Source organism: Pristis pectinata, chromosome 16, assembly GCF_009764475.1.
Source record: "Pristis pectinata isolate sPriPec2 chromosome 16, sPriPec2.1.pri, whole genome shotgun sequence".
Taxonomy (NCBI): domain Eukaryota; kingdom Metazoa; phylum Chordata; class Chondrichthyes; order Rhinopristiformes; family Pristidae; genus Pristis; species Pristis pectinata.
The window spans coordinates 6,932,470-6,947,450 of NC_067420.1; the positions used below are offsets into that span (position 1 = coordinate 6,932,470).

Genomic DNA, 14,981 nt, shown 5'->3' on the forward strand with positions numbered 1-14,981 from the left:
AGATGGAGAACAAGGATTCATTACAGGGATGTCTGCCTGTACTGAAGGAAGACGGCAGACCCAAAGCATGTGTGGATCCACAGATCCCACCAAAATTTCATGGACATAATGCAGGAGATTTGAGAAGGAAGGTCACCTTTCTTTGGGATCAGTTTCTACATAACAACATAAGAAACAGGAGCAGGAAGCTACTTGGCCCCTTGGGCTTACTCTGCTGTTCCATAAGACTCTGGCCGATCCCATCTTAGCCTGAACACAACTTTCTTGCCCTTCTCTCTTCCCATTCCCCTTCACTCCCTTGTAGGTCAAGCGTCAGTCAGTCTCTGCCTTGAATATATTCAATGACTTCACCTCCACAGCTCTCTGGGGTATCGAATTCCAAAGGCGCACCACCCTCTGACTGGAAAACTCCTCTTCCTTGTGCTATAAATGGATCAGCCCCCTTACTCTATCAGTTTGTTTTCTCACTCTACTTAAGTAATAATTTACTTTTTCATTCTTAGTGGTGTTTATTTGTAGCTAAAAAGTAAAAGCTCAACAGTCATAGCCACAGATATAATCTGGGTGTCAGCAATGTGACTGACAATTGTTCTAGTGTCGGAAGATGAATGCAGTACTTCAAATGTTTCTGAAAGCACACTGTATCATGAAGATGTGTTATCACAAGCCATGGTTGTGGTTAAATATGAAACAAGGTTGCTTAAAGACTCTGCTATGGAAGCATGGGAAATGGGAAATATTTGGTTGAAATCAACCTATTTGTGTGGGGTCTGAGTCCATGCAAGGTTCCATGCATGCTGAGCTCTTCTACATTCAGGTCCCAATTCCTGTGGCTAGAGTGCCCAGTGTTAAACTTCCCTTCTGCAGCCTGTATGAATGATAATCTGTTTCTTTGAAGTGTGTTTCACATTGCTAAATTAGACACTACATCTCTCAGTTGAATTTCTCTGAAACAGGAAGCTCAGCTGCCATAATCATTCAATCAGCCTCAGAAACAATTTTGAGGTCCCATATTTGGTTTCCTTTCGCATCACTTACACCCTAACAGTTCTAAGCATATAAAACTGATCTTTACACTTACTATAAATCAATAAATATTTGCTTCTTATGCAGGTTGTTGGATAAGGAGGTTGCGTCTAAGTGTAAAAGTGGAAAAGAAGTAGGTGCTCATATTCATCAAAAAAACAAAGGATGTTAATAAATTAGAAAATGCAAGAACAGCAGAGAAGTTGTTTTAAAAGCATAGATTCCTGGTTCGGCCACAATACTGTATTCAGTTCTGAACTCAATGTTCTTGAACCAACCGGCACAGCCCCAATCACTAGAGTTTAGCAACACTATGATCATTTTGATCACTTTGCAATAAAATGGACTTTGTTTTTGTTCTAATTGCGTTCCTTCGTGTAAAAATTGTGCTTAATTTATGCTTAAGTTATGCTTATCTTGTGAATGCTGCGTATCTGATGCTATGTGCCTGTGACGCTGCTGCAAAGTAAGTTTTTCATTGCGCTTGTGCATATGACAATAAACTTGACATTGACTTTAAAAGTATATGGAGAGATAAAGGTGTATTTAGGAACTGGTGCCAGAACTAAGACACTGAACCCACTGAGAAAAAAACCTCAATGGTCCAGGGCTCCTTTCCATAGAAAAGGAGCTGAGAAATGTGACCATAGAGGTGCTTAAACTGATGAGGAATTTTTGACAGGGTAGATATACAGAAGATATTTCCACTGGGGGAAAGAGTCCAAAATTAGGGGCCCAGAAATAGAAAACAACTGTTGATAAATGTAAAAGGAAACTACTTTATCCAGAAACTAGTTAGAAAATGGAAATCGTCATGGAAAATAGTTGAAGTACACATAGTTCAGATGTATTTAAAGGAAAGTGAGATAAACAAATGAGCAAGAAGGGAATACAAGAATATGTTGATGGCATTACATGGAGTAGGGTACAAGAAGAATAATGCAAAGCATTAACATCACAATGTGCCAAATGGCATAAACTCAGGAGCTATCTATGAGGTGCCTACTCAGCAAAGCTGAAACAGAACTGTATGTGTGCTAAGTAGCATAAGCAGCATGCAGTCCACTTCCTACTGAAGTCTAGGACTGCAGCATTCAAATCAGGTGACCATGACCTATATAAGAAATCAAGATGTGACCTCCATACAGCTATCAGAGATGCCAAGAGATAATGCCAGTCCAAAAGTGAGTCCCAGACCAGCCACCAGTTTACATGCTATGACGGGCTACAAAACCAAGTCAGGCAGCATCGCCAACAATAGCGCATCTCTTCCCGATGAGCTTAATGCATTCTGTGCACATTTTGAACAGAAGGGGATTGGTATGTGTTACGGACTCAGTGAATGTCCCTTTTAGATAGAGTGTGTATGTGTGTGTGTGTGGGGCGTGCTTACGTCAATAGAAGTTAAAGGACGTAATGACGTTGTTGAAGAAGTCAGAAGAGGAGAGAGAGAAGGGAGAGAGACACCAGCCTGCTAGTTTTCTCTATCGATGGATGAGAAACAATAACTGTGTCTGCCACTGAAATCCATGTATGGAACTTGGAAGTAATCCGGTGGAGTTCACTTTGTTGCTGACCTGGAGAAGGAAACAGGTATTTGTGTGGACGACCACGATTTGGATGCTTTTCGGGGTGAGGAAGTCACTACCGAGTAAACACTGAAGTGTCGTTTGGGTTCCATCGTGAAACATTTGGACTTCGTAATTACTCTCTCTCTGTTTCTCTACATCTACGTCTTATCTTCAGACAACGGTGGTTGTTGAAGAAGCCCTTGCTCATGTTTCACCTTATGGCTTGCGGAACTGAACTTTAAGAACCATTCCTAAACTTGGAGTTTAGGACTTTGTCACACACACACACGAAGAGTTTAGTTTTGGGGTTAACGTTCAAGGTTTAACATTTTTGAATTCTAGCATACTAACATTTTTATTTTTATTTTACATATGGTCATAAGTAGTGATTAATAAAATAGTATTTAACACTGAATCATGCTCAGTGTGTTTCTTTTGTTGCTGGTTCATGACATATGTCACCACCCACCCTGACAAGAGAAAGCAGCTACAATATCCTCAACTTCAACAATGGTATGGCCCAGCTTATGAGTGTTAAAGGCAAGGCTGCAGCAATCCCAAATGTGTTTAGCCAGAAGTGCTGAGAAGATGATCTATCTCAGCTCCCTCCTAAGATCCCCAACATCACAGAAATCGGTTTGCAGCCAATTTAATTCATTCCACGTGTTATCAATGAAAGGCTTAGAGCACTGGATACATCGTGGGCTAGGACCAGACAACATCTTGGATGACGTACTGAAGACTAATGCTCTAGAACAAGCCAAATCTCTAGCCAAGCTATTCCTGTACAGTTAAAAAAATGACATCTATTAAACAACATGAAAAATTTTCCCAGTTATGTCTCACTCACCAAAAGCAGAACAAATCCAAACTGGATTATACCCCCACCCCCATTCAGTCAACAGCAAAGCAATGGGAGATGGTGTGTGCAATGTTATCAAGTGGTACTTACTCTTCAATAACCTGCTGACCAATGCCCAGTTTGGATTTTACAAGGGTCCAAACATAGACTACAGAGATGAGGTGAGATTGCTGCCTTGACGTCAAGAGCAGTCATTTCACCGCATGTGACATGAAGCAGCCTTGGTAAAACTGAAATCAATGGGCAATCAATGCAAAATACTCCAATGGTTGGAATCATACCATGCATAAAGAAAGATGGCTAGGATTGTTGGAGGTCAACCAACTCAGCCCCAGAACATTACTGGAGGAGTTGCTCAGGATGGTAGCATGCTATGTACAGGGGAGGGCCATTTGACTCAGTTGGTTTATGCCAACTTACAGTACTGCAATCCCTTCAGTCCCATTCTCCTTGTTTTATTCCCCTGCACCTTACCTACACCTAGGGGTAATGTACTGTGGCCAATCAACCTATCGGCACATTGTTGGGATGTGGGGGGAAGCTGAGCAGCAGGGGAAACCCACGTGGTCATAAAATTCCACAAAGATAGTAACTGGGGTCAGGATGGAACCTGGGAATCTGGAGCTGGGATACAGCAGCACTAACTGCTGTGTCCAGCTACTGCACCCAACCATCTTCAACTGCTCATCACCAACCTTTCTTCCAAAATAGGGTCATAAGTGTTCTTGCAATGATTGCACGATGTCTGATTCCTTTTGTAATTCATCAGCAAATTAATTAGTCCATGGCTACATGCAGCAAGGGACAGTATTTAGGCAAGGGTGGGCATCCAGCGCTCCCGTTGCGGCCTCCTCTACATCGGTGAGACCCGACACAGATTGGGGGATCACTTCATCAAGCACCTTCGCTCTGTCCGTAGTAACAGCCAGGATCTCCCGGTGGCCAGCCATTTTAATTCCACTTCCCATTCCCACACTGACATGTCTGTCCACGGCCTCCTCTACTGCCATGTTGAGGCTACACGCAGATTAGAGGAACAACACCTCATATTTCGTCTTGGTAGTCTCCAACCTGACAGCATCAACATCGATTTCTCCAACTTCCAGTAACCCCTCCCTTCTACCCCCCACCCTCCCTTGGTTTCCCTTATCCCTCTGGCCCTTCACCCCTTCTCTTTGCCCTCCCCTGCCCTTCCCGACCTGCCCATCACCCACTCCGTCCTCCCTCTGGTTCCCCACCTCCTTCCCTTTATTCCATGGTCTACTGTCTTCTCCTACCAGATTCCATCATCTTCAGCCCTTTGCCTCTTCCACCGATCACCTCCCAGCTTCTCACATATTCCCACTACCCACCTACCTATCTTCCCCCTCTCACCTGGACTCACCTATTATGGCTTCTGCTCTCTTTCTTTCCAGTCCTGATGAAGGGTCTCGGCCCGAAACGTCGACTATCCATTTCCCTCCATAGATGCTGGCTGACCTGCTGAGTTCCTCTAGCATTTTGTGTGTGTTACTCCAGATTTCCAGCACCTGCAGTCTTCCTTGTGTCTCCAAGGGTGGGAAAGTAGTCAGTAACATTTGTACCACAAAAGTACTGGGTAATGAGCATCTCCAACATGAGGGTGTCTAACCAACTATCCTTGACCATCAGTGGCATCACCATCAACATCCTGACAGTTACCATTGATTAGAAACTAATTGGGCCAGCCACCACAGTTACCATAGTTGTGGGCATCTTGCAGCTTCTCCCTCAATATTCCAAAGCCTTCCAATCTACAAGACGCTAATCAGGAGTGTGACAAATACTCTACACTTCACTGGTTGATCAGAGGTCCAAAAGTACTCAAGAATGTTGACACAATCCTGGTAAAAGCAGCCTGTTTGACTTGCACCCCAGTTGCTCATTCCTTACACCACCAACACATAGCAGCTGAAGCATGTATCAAATGCACTGCAGTTACTCACTTAGGGTACTCTGACAGCACCTCCCAAACCTGTCACCTCTACCACCAGGCAGATGCAAAGGAACATGACCTCATGTTGCACATCATCCTAATTGGAAATATATGCTCATTCCTTCATCATTGCTACAATGACAAATAAAGAACAAACAAATCTTGGGTCTCCCATCCCAACACCACAGTGGAAATACATCCGTCAGATGGACTGCAGCGGTCAAGAAGATGGCCCTTCACCACCTTCTTTTAGGCAATTAGGAATGAACAATAAATAATGGCACCGGCTGGTGTTGCCCATATCTCAAAAATGAGTCAGGAAAAAAAAAATCACAACCAAGATGGCTTTACCTTAACAGTAAAATTGAGCATCAAACAGTCAGGGTGAGCTTCTGCCAGTTTATAGAAGAGGTCTCTCCAAGTTACATGAGCAATCATCTGCTCCAGCCAAGCTGGTGTCTGCAAAAACACACACACACGATGGTTAAATCAAGGAATCACGCCAGTAACTGCAAAGGAGCTATTATGTCTCAATCAACTGAAATAGCTGGGAGATGTAGTGCCACATCAGACTAACAGTCAAACAATGCCTGCCTGGGTGATTAAAACACAATAAATGATGCATTGGAATTTAAGTAACAATTTTCACCACTTTATGAAGTATTTTACAGACAGCTTTGAAGTGCAGACACAGGATTGCAGACTGATGTACTGCCTAAACCAACAACTGAAAATGATTACCTTATTGCTTATTTTAATGTTTGTGGGAGCTTGCTGTACAGAAATGAATCGCCAAGTTTTATACATGACATTAGTAAGTGCTCTTCAAAAGTACTTACCTAGTGATAAAGCTTTTTATTACATTTTGATCTTTTTATGATCTGGGTTATATCATGCTGATTGATCCTGGCTGTTGCAGAGATCGACTGGCTAGCTGCAATTCTTCGGATTGCAGCTAGCTGCATTGCAACGTGGAAGTCAAGGACACACAGAAAGTCAAGTGTCGAGTCATCCAACCTCCCTCTTCATCACTGAATCCAAGGGCTGAGGTCAGAAGTGTGGAGCTAAGGAGACAGTCACACGTTGTATTTGGCCCTATAACATTATACCAGCCTTGCTGGCACATGTAGCACAACCACATTTATTTAAATGGGGTCTCCAAGTTGTGATGCAAAGTTAAGTGCAGCAAGTTTTGTTTTCTTTAGTTTCCTTGATCTTAACAGTTTTAATTAATTTCTCCAACTTAAATATGCTTTAAGTAATTTTTTATAACCTTCTAAAATTATTTAAGTAATTAAAACACAAAATTTATTTTGATTGTTTTCAAATGTCTGATTATCAGAAACATTTTGAGGCCTCTGATAGCCCTGTCAAAAGACCATCCATGTCAGTCAAGGTGGCATACTTCGGTGTCTGGAGATGGCACTGAATCCACACGTTCAGACCATGTATGGGATCACTATGGTCTGAACCATGCCTGACACTATTTGTTACCAGCTTCTAGCATCACAACCAGCCATACCTTAATACATTTAATGTTTTGTTGTTAAATTATTCTCCAATAAAATTGGAACCTGGAAGTATTTACCCTAAATGTTTTCTTACTCTGTTATCTCAAAGAATATGGGTGGGAAACATTTTTAGGAAAAAGAACATGAAAAGGCATTGTGAATGATCGTAAACTCACCAACCTGTCCTCTCGTTGTCTATACACACCAATAACATAAAAAAAAACAAACACTTTTAATACAATGACAACGATTTTGTTCCCTGAATCCAGATTCAATGAGTGCATTTGCTTTATTTTTGCCGAACACACATTATGAAAACATGGCTGGGAAGATGGGGTATGATGGATGGCACTAGATTCCTGAGGAATTGGGACGGTTTTGGGGACAAGATGGGACCTCTACAAGTCAGCCAGTTTGCACCTCAACAGGCACAGGACCAATATCCTCAGGGGAGAATTTGCTTGTGCTATTGGAGAGGACTTGGCAGAGGGATGCCGACCCAAAGGTAGAATCAGAAGGGAGAAAAACCAATAGGAGAGCAGGAATCACTGATGGCCAGAGACCATGTGTTTTTCCTCAGATGGCCACAGCTGTCAAACTGGAAGTAACGGCAAGTCCCAAACGCAAACTAGAGGAACAGCACCTCAGATTCCACCTGGGTAGTCTAAACCAACAGAATGAACATTGAATTCTCCAATTTTAGGTAACCCCCGTCTGTTCCTTTCTCTCTCCTTCTGATCCACCCAGGTCCTCTCACACACACCGTTCTTTCCAAGCCCCCTGCTACCCAGTTTCTTTCTCCTACCCTATTTGGTTCCAGTTGTCTGTCACGCACTTGGTCCTCTACCCCCTCCCCCTACTGTTCCTATCTACACACCATCCTTTCACTCATCTTTTCTTCTCAAATTCCATCATCTGCAGCCCTTTGTTGCTTCCACCTATCACCACCCTTCCCTCCCCACCTGACTCCATCTGCCCATCAACCCCTCATCACCTGGATCCACCTATCACTTGCCGGCTCCTGCCTCACCCTGTTATACTGGCTGTCTCCCCTTTACACTCTCAGTCCTGACGCAGAGTCTCAACATGAAATGTCGACCATCCCTTTGCCTCCACAGATGCTGCCTGACCCACTAAGGTCCTCCAGCAACTCACTTCTTGCTCCAGATTTCAGCATATGCAGTGTCATGTCAGCAAATTTCGTCATTTTTGGCAAATTTGAAACAGATGTCTTAACAGGATAACCAACACCACTTGCATGAGCCAAAAATAAGGAAGAATCACAACTACAAAGAGAAGCTGGGTTGGATACTTGCTTGTTTATGATTGGTTAATTAATAGGTTGAGGTAATTAGGATAATGATGTACAGGAAGCATTTGCCAGTTGCTTGAAATAGGCTATTTAAGTTCATGCATATAGGATAAAATTGGGCTGGCATAAAAATATAACTACATAATGTAATAGTAATGGTCAAGATATTTTGGTCAGGGAGGAAATTATACAAGGAAAGGAAAAACAAAAAGAAGATGAAACAGCTTTCTTTAAAAGATTCAACAACATATTTAAGCAATGTGTTCCTGGTGTCACACTCTTCAAAAAAAATAAGTAAACACCACATGTTAATTGAGATAAGGGAAAGGGTGAGCCTGGTGTTAACATCTTCAGACATATAAAACCATCAGGTCACTTAATTTGGTGCTGTCAAAATGTGCTTAACTGAAACAGATGTCTTAACAGGATAACCAACACCACCCGCATGAAGCCAAAAATAAGAAAGATTCACAACTACAAAGAGGAGCTGGGTTGGATACTTGCTTGCTTGTGATTGGTTAATTAATAGGTTGAGGTAATTAGGATAATGATGTACAGGAAGCATTTGCCAGTTGCTTGAAATAGGCTATTTAAGTTCATGCATATAGGATAAAATTGGGCTGCAACCAAGAGCTCTTTGAGATGTATCCTTCATGCTTAACATCTTGAAAACCATAATTGATGATGAGGCACTGCATTGTTTACTGACCAATCCATTGCAAGAAAATTGTCACATCTGGTTGAGATTCATCAAGTTGCCTGTGAGACACTGACTAAGGAGCTTTCTCTCTGGGATCCTAGAGACCTCTGAAATTGCTTTAGCCGTAACATTTTTTTGCTGTCATTGTCTGGAGGCTGCACTGAAGTAAATAAAAGTTGTATTAGGTGCTGCTTGATCCAGCGGTTGACGGCACAGGAGATGTTAACATCCTTGCCTTCTCAGGCTTAATCCACGTTACAGTTGAATAGATGCCAGTGCTTGGATCAAGGATGCTGTCACGGTCTAATACTTGTCTCTCTGATGAAACAGTGTTATGACAGGAACATGTTCTAAGTATTTTGTCAGGAGGTAGACTCCACTGAAGTTGGCTTTCTCTACCCACTACTTGTCAATCACACCTTTCCATAGGTTTCATCCTTTCCACCCATGGCAATGAAATTGTGCAGAAGGATCAGTTTGCCATCTTTGGGGCTTGGAACAGGGATACCTCAAGACCAAGTAGAAATCCTCCTTTGTACTGACGACCATAGCATGCCGGTTCCTCGTTAGAGTTAACTGGGGGTCTTGAGAAGTCTGTTTATCCCATGGGAGAGCTGTTCATTCTAGATGGCATAACCCACCTCACAAAGACGTTGCTCCCTGTCTGTCTCTCCTGAAGAAGGTGCATCCACCACTTTGGTTCTCAGACCAGGCCTTCTCCTTCCCATCATGTCTCAGGATGGCAATGTTAATGTCAAAGCTCAGCGTAGAACTAAGGCCACACATCCACTTTATAACTCTGTCCTTCAATGACCTATCTACCTATTTTCAAACATTAATATGGTCTTTGTTTTAATTACTAATTCCTGCAGCTCTTGCCTCAGCATTGCAATTGGTGTGTAAAACAGGATTTTTTTTTTGCTCTTTTTTAAATCCCTTGTATTTAACCTTAAATTTACGTCTGTGCCCTTTCATTTCTGAGTCTGGAAACGCTGCTTCTATCTGCTCTGTCCCCTTCTCCTATAAATTTGAACACACTGTTCTTGCAGTTTTTTTCAGCATTTGTTCTCCTGATCTTCAGGCATCACCTTTGCTTTCTACTGATCAGTTCCTCAACTCGGCTGTGAGGATACCTGAACTATCATTTCTGCAATGTCGCAACTCAAGCACTCCTGTAGGACAATGGTCATTGAAACAAATATGTTGTAGTGAGTTGCTTGAAACCCTTGAGGGGAATGGGAAGCAACTATCAAATGCTTGCCAAAATTTAGATTCTAGGTCAAGTGTTAGTTTTGTAGCCATAAGAAAGTAATGTTTGCAGTATGATGAAAATAGTCTAGTTGCAAAGCATTTAATAATTTTTGCACATAAAGAAAAATTAATTTGAAGTAAAGCAGTGCCAGATTGATCATCCTCATTGCACTACAAGCATCTTATGTAGGTTATACTCACTGAAGAGTACTACTAAGTTGAAGAGTTATTACTAAGTAAATTTTCTGTAACCAGAATCCATCAGGTAAATGTGATTCAGTTCAATATTTCAATCTGAGATAGAAATATCCTGAATTGGACCACATTATAAATAAACACATTTAATTATTACAACACCGTAGGACCATTAGGTCCACAAAGGACTTCCAACAGAGCAATCCCATTAGTCTCATTCCCCTCTAACTGTTTCCTCTCACATTCCCATCAACTCTCCTTTTGGCTCTTTTGCTGCTTACCCAAAGAGAAGGATAATTTACAGTGACTAATTAACCTACCAGCACCTCATTGGGATATGGGAGAGACAGAGTATTAGCGGAAAACCTACATGGTCAAAACGAGAATGTGCAAACCCCACAGACAGCACCGAGATCAGGATCAAACCCAGATTCCTGGGACTTTGAGGGTACTATCACTAACTGCTGCATTACCACACCACACATCAATTCATCTTCAACTGATAATCTGTCTTTTGGAACTATATCCATGACTGCATAATCATGTAGGTTGACAACTTGTACTTCGCTCCCTTTTGAGTTCTTGCTCACTGTTTTGTCTTCTCTGATATTTGATTGAGAGCAAAGAAAATGTGCAAGAGTGGATTCAGCAAAATATGGTTAAACTACAGTAAATAGCTGAAAGAACTTGATAAGGTAACAAAATCCTCGCAGTTTGGTCAGCCTTGTTATCACACCTTCGTGAGTGTCAACCTCAGGTTCAGGTACAATATAAATGAGAATAGTTGTTAAGGAAATCTGAAGTCCAGAGGTGTTTTGTACTACAACAATGCAGCTGTCAACCGTCACAAGGAGCCTTACTGGAACATGGGAGATTTTAGCCTTCGACCCTTTGATCCTGTCATTCAATAAGACCGTCCTTATCTCCACCTTCCCATCCTCTCCTCTTACCCCTTAGTACCTTAATATTCTAACATATATCAATTCCTGCTCAATGACTGCATACAATTTACAGCTTATTTCCCCATCAAGCTTTGTGCAGAATAACTACACTTGGTCCTTTCATCTGAGACACTACGCCGTACCTTGATATGATCCCAGAACAAAGGATCCTGCACTGAAAGGGGTAGCTTCATAGAGTTGTATTATGTACATAGAGACAGCTGACCGCCAGCCCTGTTGTGTCAGGAACTACATGTGAATCCCTGCCCTGGACATTGCTGTGCCAGGAACCCAGGGCTCAGCACTCCGTTGGTGTTTCCGTAACAATGCAACAGTTAAAGTGATCTCATCAATGCATGGGTCGGTAAGGACCAAAGACACTTGGCAATCTGCAGTGACAAGCTTATTACCACAGAGAAATCTCCAGGCTAGGGAGAACTACGTAGCAAAGCAAAGAGAGGGTAAGACAGCATCATCCAACAGAGCCTAGAGGAAGTGGCGAGACCTACGATCCAGGTAGGCTGTAAAACACATGGAGCAGCTGCTTCTAGCGTCTGGCAAAGGCAGCACTCACTACACCAGCCCCCCAGCCTCCAGTCCCAAGTCTCATCGCTAAGTGGCTGCACCATTCGCCCAGTCTGCCCAACACCCAAGCCTTGGGCATCCTCTGCACCTTGCCCCAGTGGTTCACTCCACACCAAGCCATGCTGCAATGGGATCACCAGTTCATTTTTATAGGAACGCCAGGTTCTGGCTCAGCATCACACAGCCCAAAGCACATCTCTTTGTTGAAGTACTGGGGTGGTAGAAGCCTTTGACTCTTTGGACTGCGGAACCTAGAGCACCCTAATGAATCGGAATTCTGAGGGGTGGTGCTAAGCGGGCTACCAGTGTAATATAGGACTCCAAAAGGCTGAGGTGTTAAGAGATAAAAGAGGAAGAAGAAAGCTGACCTTTGTGAGTCAATGGAGAAACCTCTCCAGTGATATAAAATTCCCTGTGCATTTGCATCCCATATACCGAATACTGAATTTAGGAGTGAGCAACTTGGAGATGTTTGAGTGTCAGGAACGGAGGATAACAGAGATCTGTTGAGTCTGCAGAGTTAAGTGAAGAGATGACTGGAGGAATTTCAAACAAGGACAAACTTTTTAGAAATCCAGGTGTTGCTTAACTGCACAGGGTGAATGGGTACAGGTGGAACCAAGTAACCTGGGCAACAGAGTTTATATGACCTCATGTTTACAGAGGCTAGAAGATCAAAGGCTGGGCCAGAAGTCATGGAAAAAAAAGACGTGGGTTTTAGCAACAGATGAGTTGAGTCGGGTTCACATTGCACATTGTTATGGAGCTAAAAATAGGCAATGATGTGGAAGCGGTTTTAAAGTCATCTTAGGAATGCATTACTGATACCGAGATTCTAAAGATTTTGATTGCAGCTTCACAATACTTGCACAAGAGAGAATGTGGTCAGTAGCTAGTGAATGCAGATTATGGTGGGGACCAAAATAATGGCTTTGGTTTTCCAAATATTTCTCATCTGGTGTTGAAAGTCAAATAAGCAACCTGGCCATTTAGGGACAGTGAGATGTCCAGAGGTGATGGTGATGTAGAGCTAAGTGCATCAGTTATGTGTGGAAAACTGATGCTGTGTTTTAGATGATCTCACTGAGGAGCAATACGTAGTTAGGAAATAAGAAGAGCAAAAGGAAAGGTCCAGGTAACAGTGTGGAATTGGGAGAAGAAGCCACTGAATGTGTCTCTGACTGGATTGATGGAATCAGGCAAAACCCACCCAAGTGGACAAAAGGACAGATGTACTGGAGAATAATTGTATGTACAAGCATGGCAAGGGCTAAACATCATCTACAAGTTCAAACTTAAATGTTTCTTAAGTGCATATTATGTGTGTGTGTCTCCTACTTTTGGAAAAGCATTCAGAAAATTACCTCCCCCTCCTCTGTGAAAATGGAATCAGCTTTCCGAGGATCAAAGTGCTTAATTAGCAAGTTCTTCAATGGTTTTCCACAGTTTCCTGAACATGTGAAGGTTCCACCCCTAAAAGAGAAGATGATACAAGCTAAAAGATTTCAGACAAACAACCAGTTCAACGAAGGGTCCTTTGACCTGAAATATTAAATTAGTTTCTTTTCTACAGATGCTGCCTAACCTGTTTGTGTTTCCAGTGTTTTCTGTCTTTTTAAGACAAATAGCAATACAGGCTTAACTACCTAAGTGAGCTTAGTCAACACAGCTCAGTACAGCCAAATACAATTTGCAGGACAGAGTCCAACCAATGGATGTCTAAGGATTTAGTTCAAGTGGAAGCAAGCTAATTCAACCAAAATCAAGGTTTAATGTGATATAATCTAGGACAGCCAGGCATGGGATACAAGGGCACAGTAAAACCCAACCAGCTTCAGCAAATCTCAAAGAAAAGGTACAGTTTCTTTCTTCTACACCCTGCAATTATATCCTTCCCACAACACAATTATGTCGAAAGATAGAAACTTTTACAACATCACAGCACAAATAATAATGGAAGTTAGAGTAACACTTCAGGTGTAGCCTTTCAGTAAGATTTCACAGTACATCTGCCATCATTTGAACAGGTCCAGTAAAGAAAATTATATCAAATAAACTCAACAGTTTAATCTGGAACTTCACATTCAAGACTGAGACTCTGACAAGGAAGCTTCTAACCAGACACAGCTGGTGTACTACTGGGGACACAGCTGGAAGGGGGAGAAGGAAAAATCTCACTGAGAAAGGGTGGCATACCCTTTCATTCCCTCTCTTAAAAACTGATTGAGAGAGAGGAGAGTTGTGCCTGAAACCCTATTAAAACATGCACTCAATTGCTGAGAGCATCGTAGCCAGGACCAAAACACAAGCAGTGGATAGAATCTAATAACTCCACAAGACTAGTGAGTTGTACTCAAACATCAAAGTTCATTTTGAAAATTTCGATTGTTCCAGTTTGCCTGGTGCTAACCAAAGATTACCTGTCTGAATAAGCCACTCTGCCAGCAGATTTACAGTCTGTGCTACCGCTGTATAGTTCTCAGACAGCATCTGGATCACATGCTCTGGAGAGCCCCCTGCCTGGAAATACCTAAGAAAGCAAAGCAGACACAATCCATGTAAGTCACTATCTCATCATCCAAGACAGTCAGTCAACTTCATTTCCCACATAGCCCAGAATCATCACTCTCATATCCATTTGGTCCAGGTCTTGATCAAAAGTCAAAGTCGAGTTTATTGTCAGATGCACAAGTACATGTCTGCACAGGTGCAATGAAAAACTTACTTTGACAGCATCACAGGTGCATAGCATCAGATACACAACTTAATAAGAACAACATAAATTATACACAATTTTTACAAGAAAGAACACAATTAGGAGAAAAGAAAACAAAGTCCACTGTAGTACAAAGTGGTCAGAGTGTTACTATACTGAGGTAGTGATTACGGTTGTGCAGGTTGGTTTAAGACCAAATGGTAGCTGTTCTAGAACCTGGTGGTGTGGGGTCTTCTGTACCTCCTGCTGATGGTAGCTGTGAGAAGATGGCATGGCCTGGATGGTGGGGATCTTTGATGAAAGATGTTGCCTACTTGAGGCAATGCCTCATATACATACTGCTGATGGTGGGGAGGG

At 42.3% G+C, this 14,981-nt stretch overlaps 1 protein-coding gene across 1 annotated transcript in view; it reads right to left on the reverse strand.

The window, feature by feature from the left end:
- nelfcd (negative elongation factor complex member C/D) overlaps positions 1-14,981 on the reverse strand; it is a 67,222-nt gene that overhangs the window by 38,684 nt on the left and 13,557 nt on the right. The window contains 4 exon segments of the mRNA XM_052031156.1: positions 5,765-5,872; positions 13,273-13,340; positions 13,343-13,381; positions 14,329-14,438. Of these exon segments, the coding sequence (XP_051887116.1) occupies positions 5,765-5,872; positions 13,273-13,340; positions 13,343-13,381; positions 14,329-14,438 (325 nt within the window).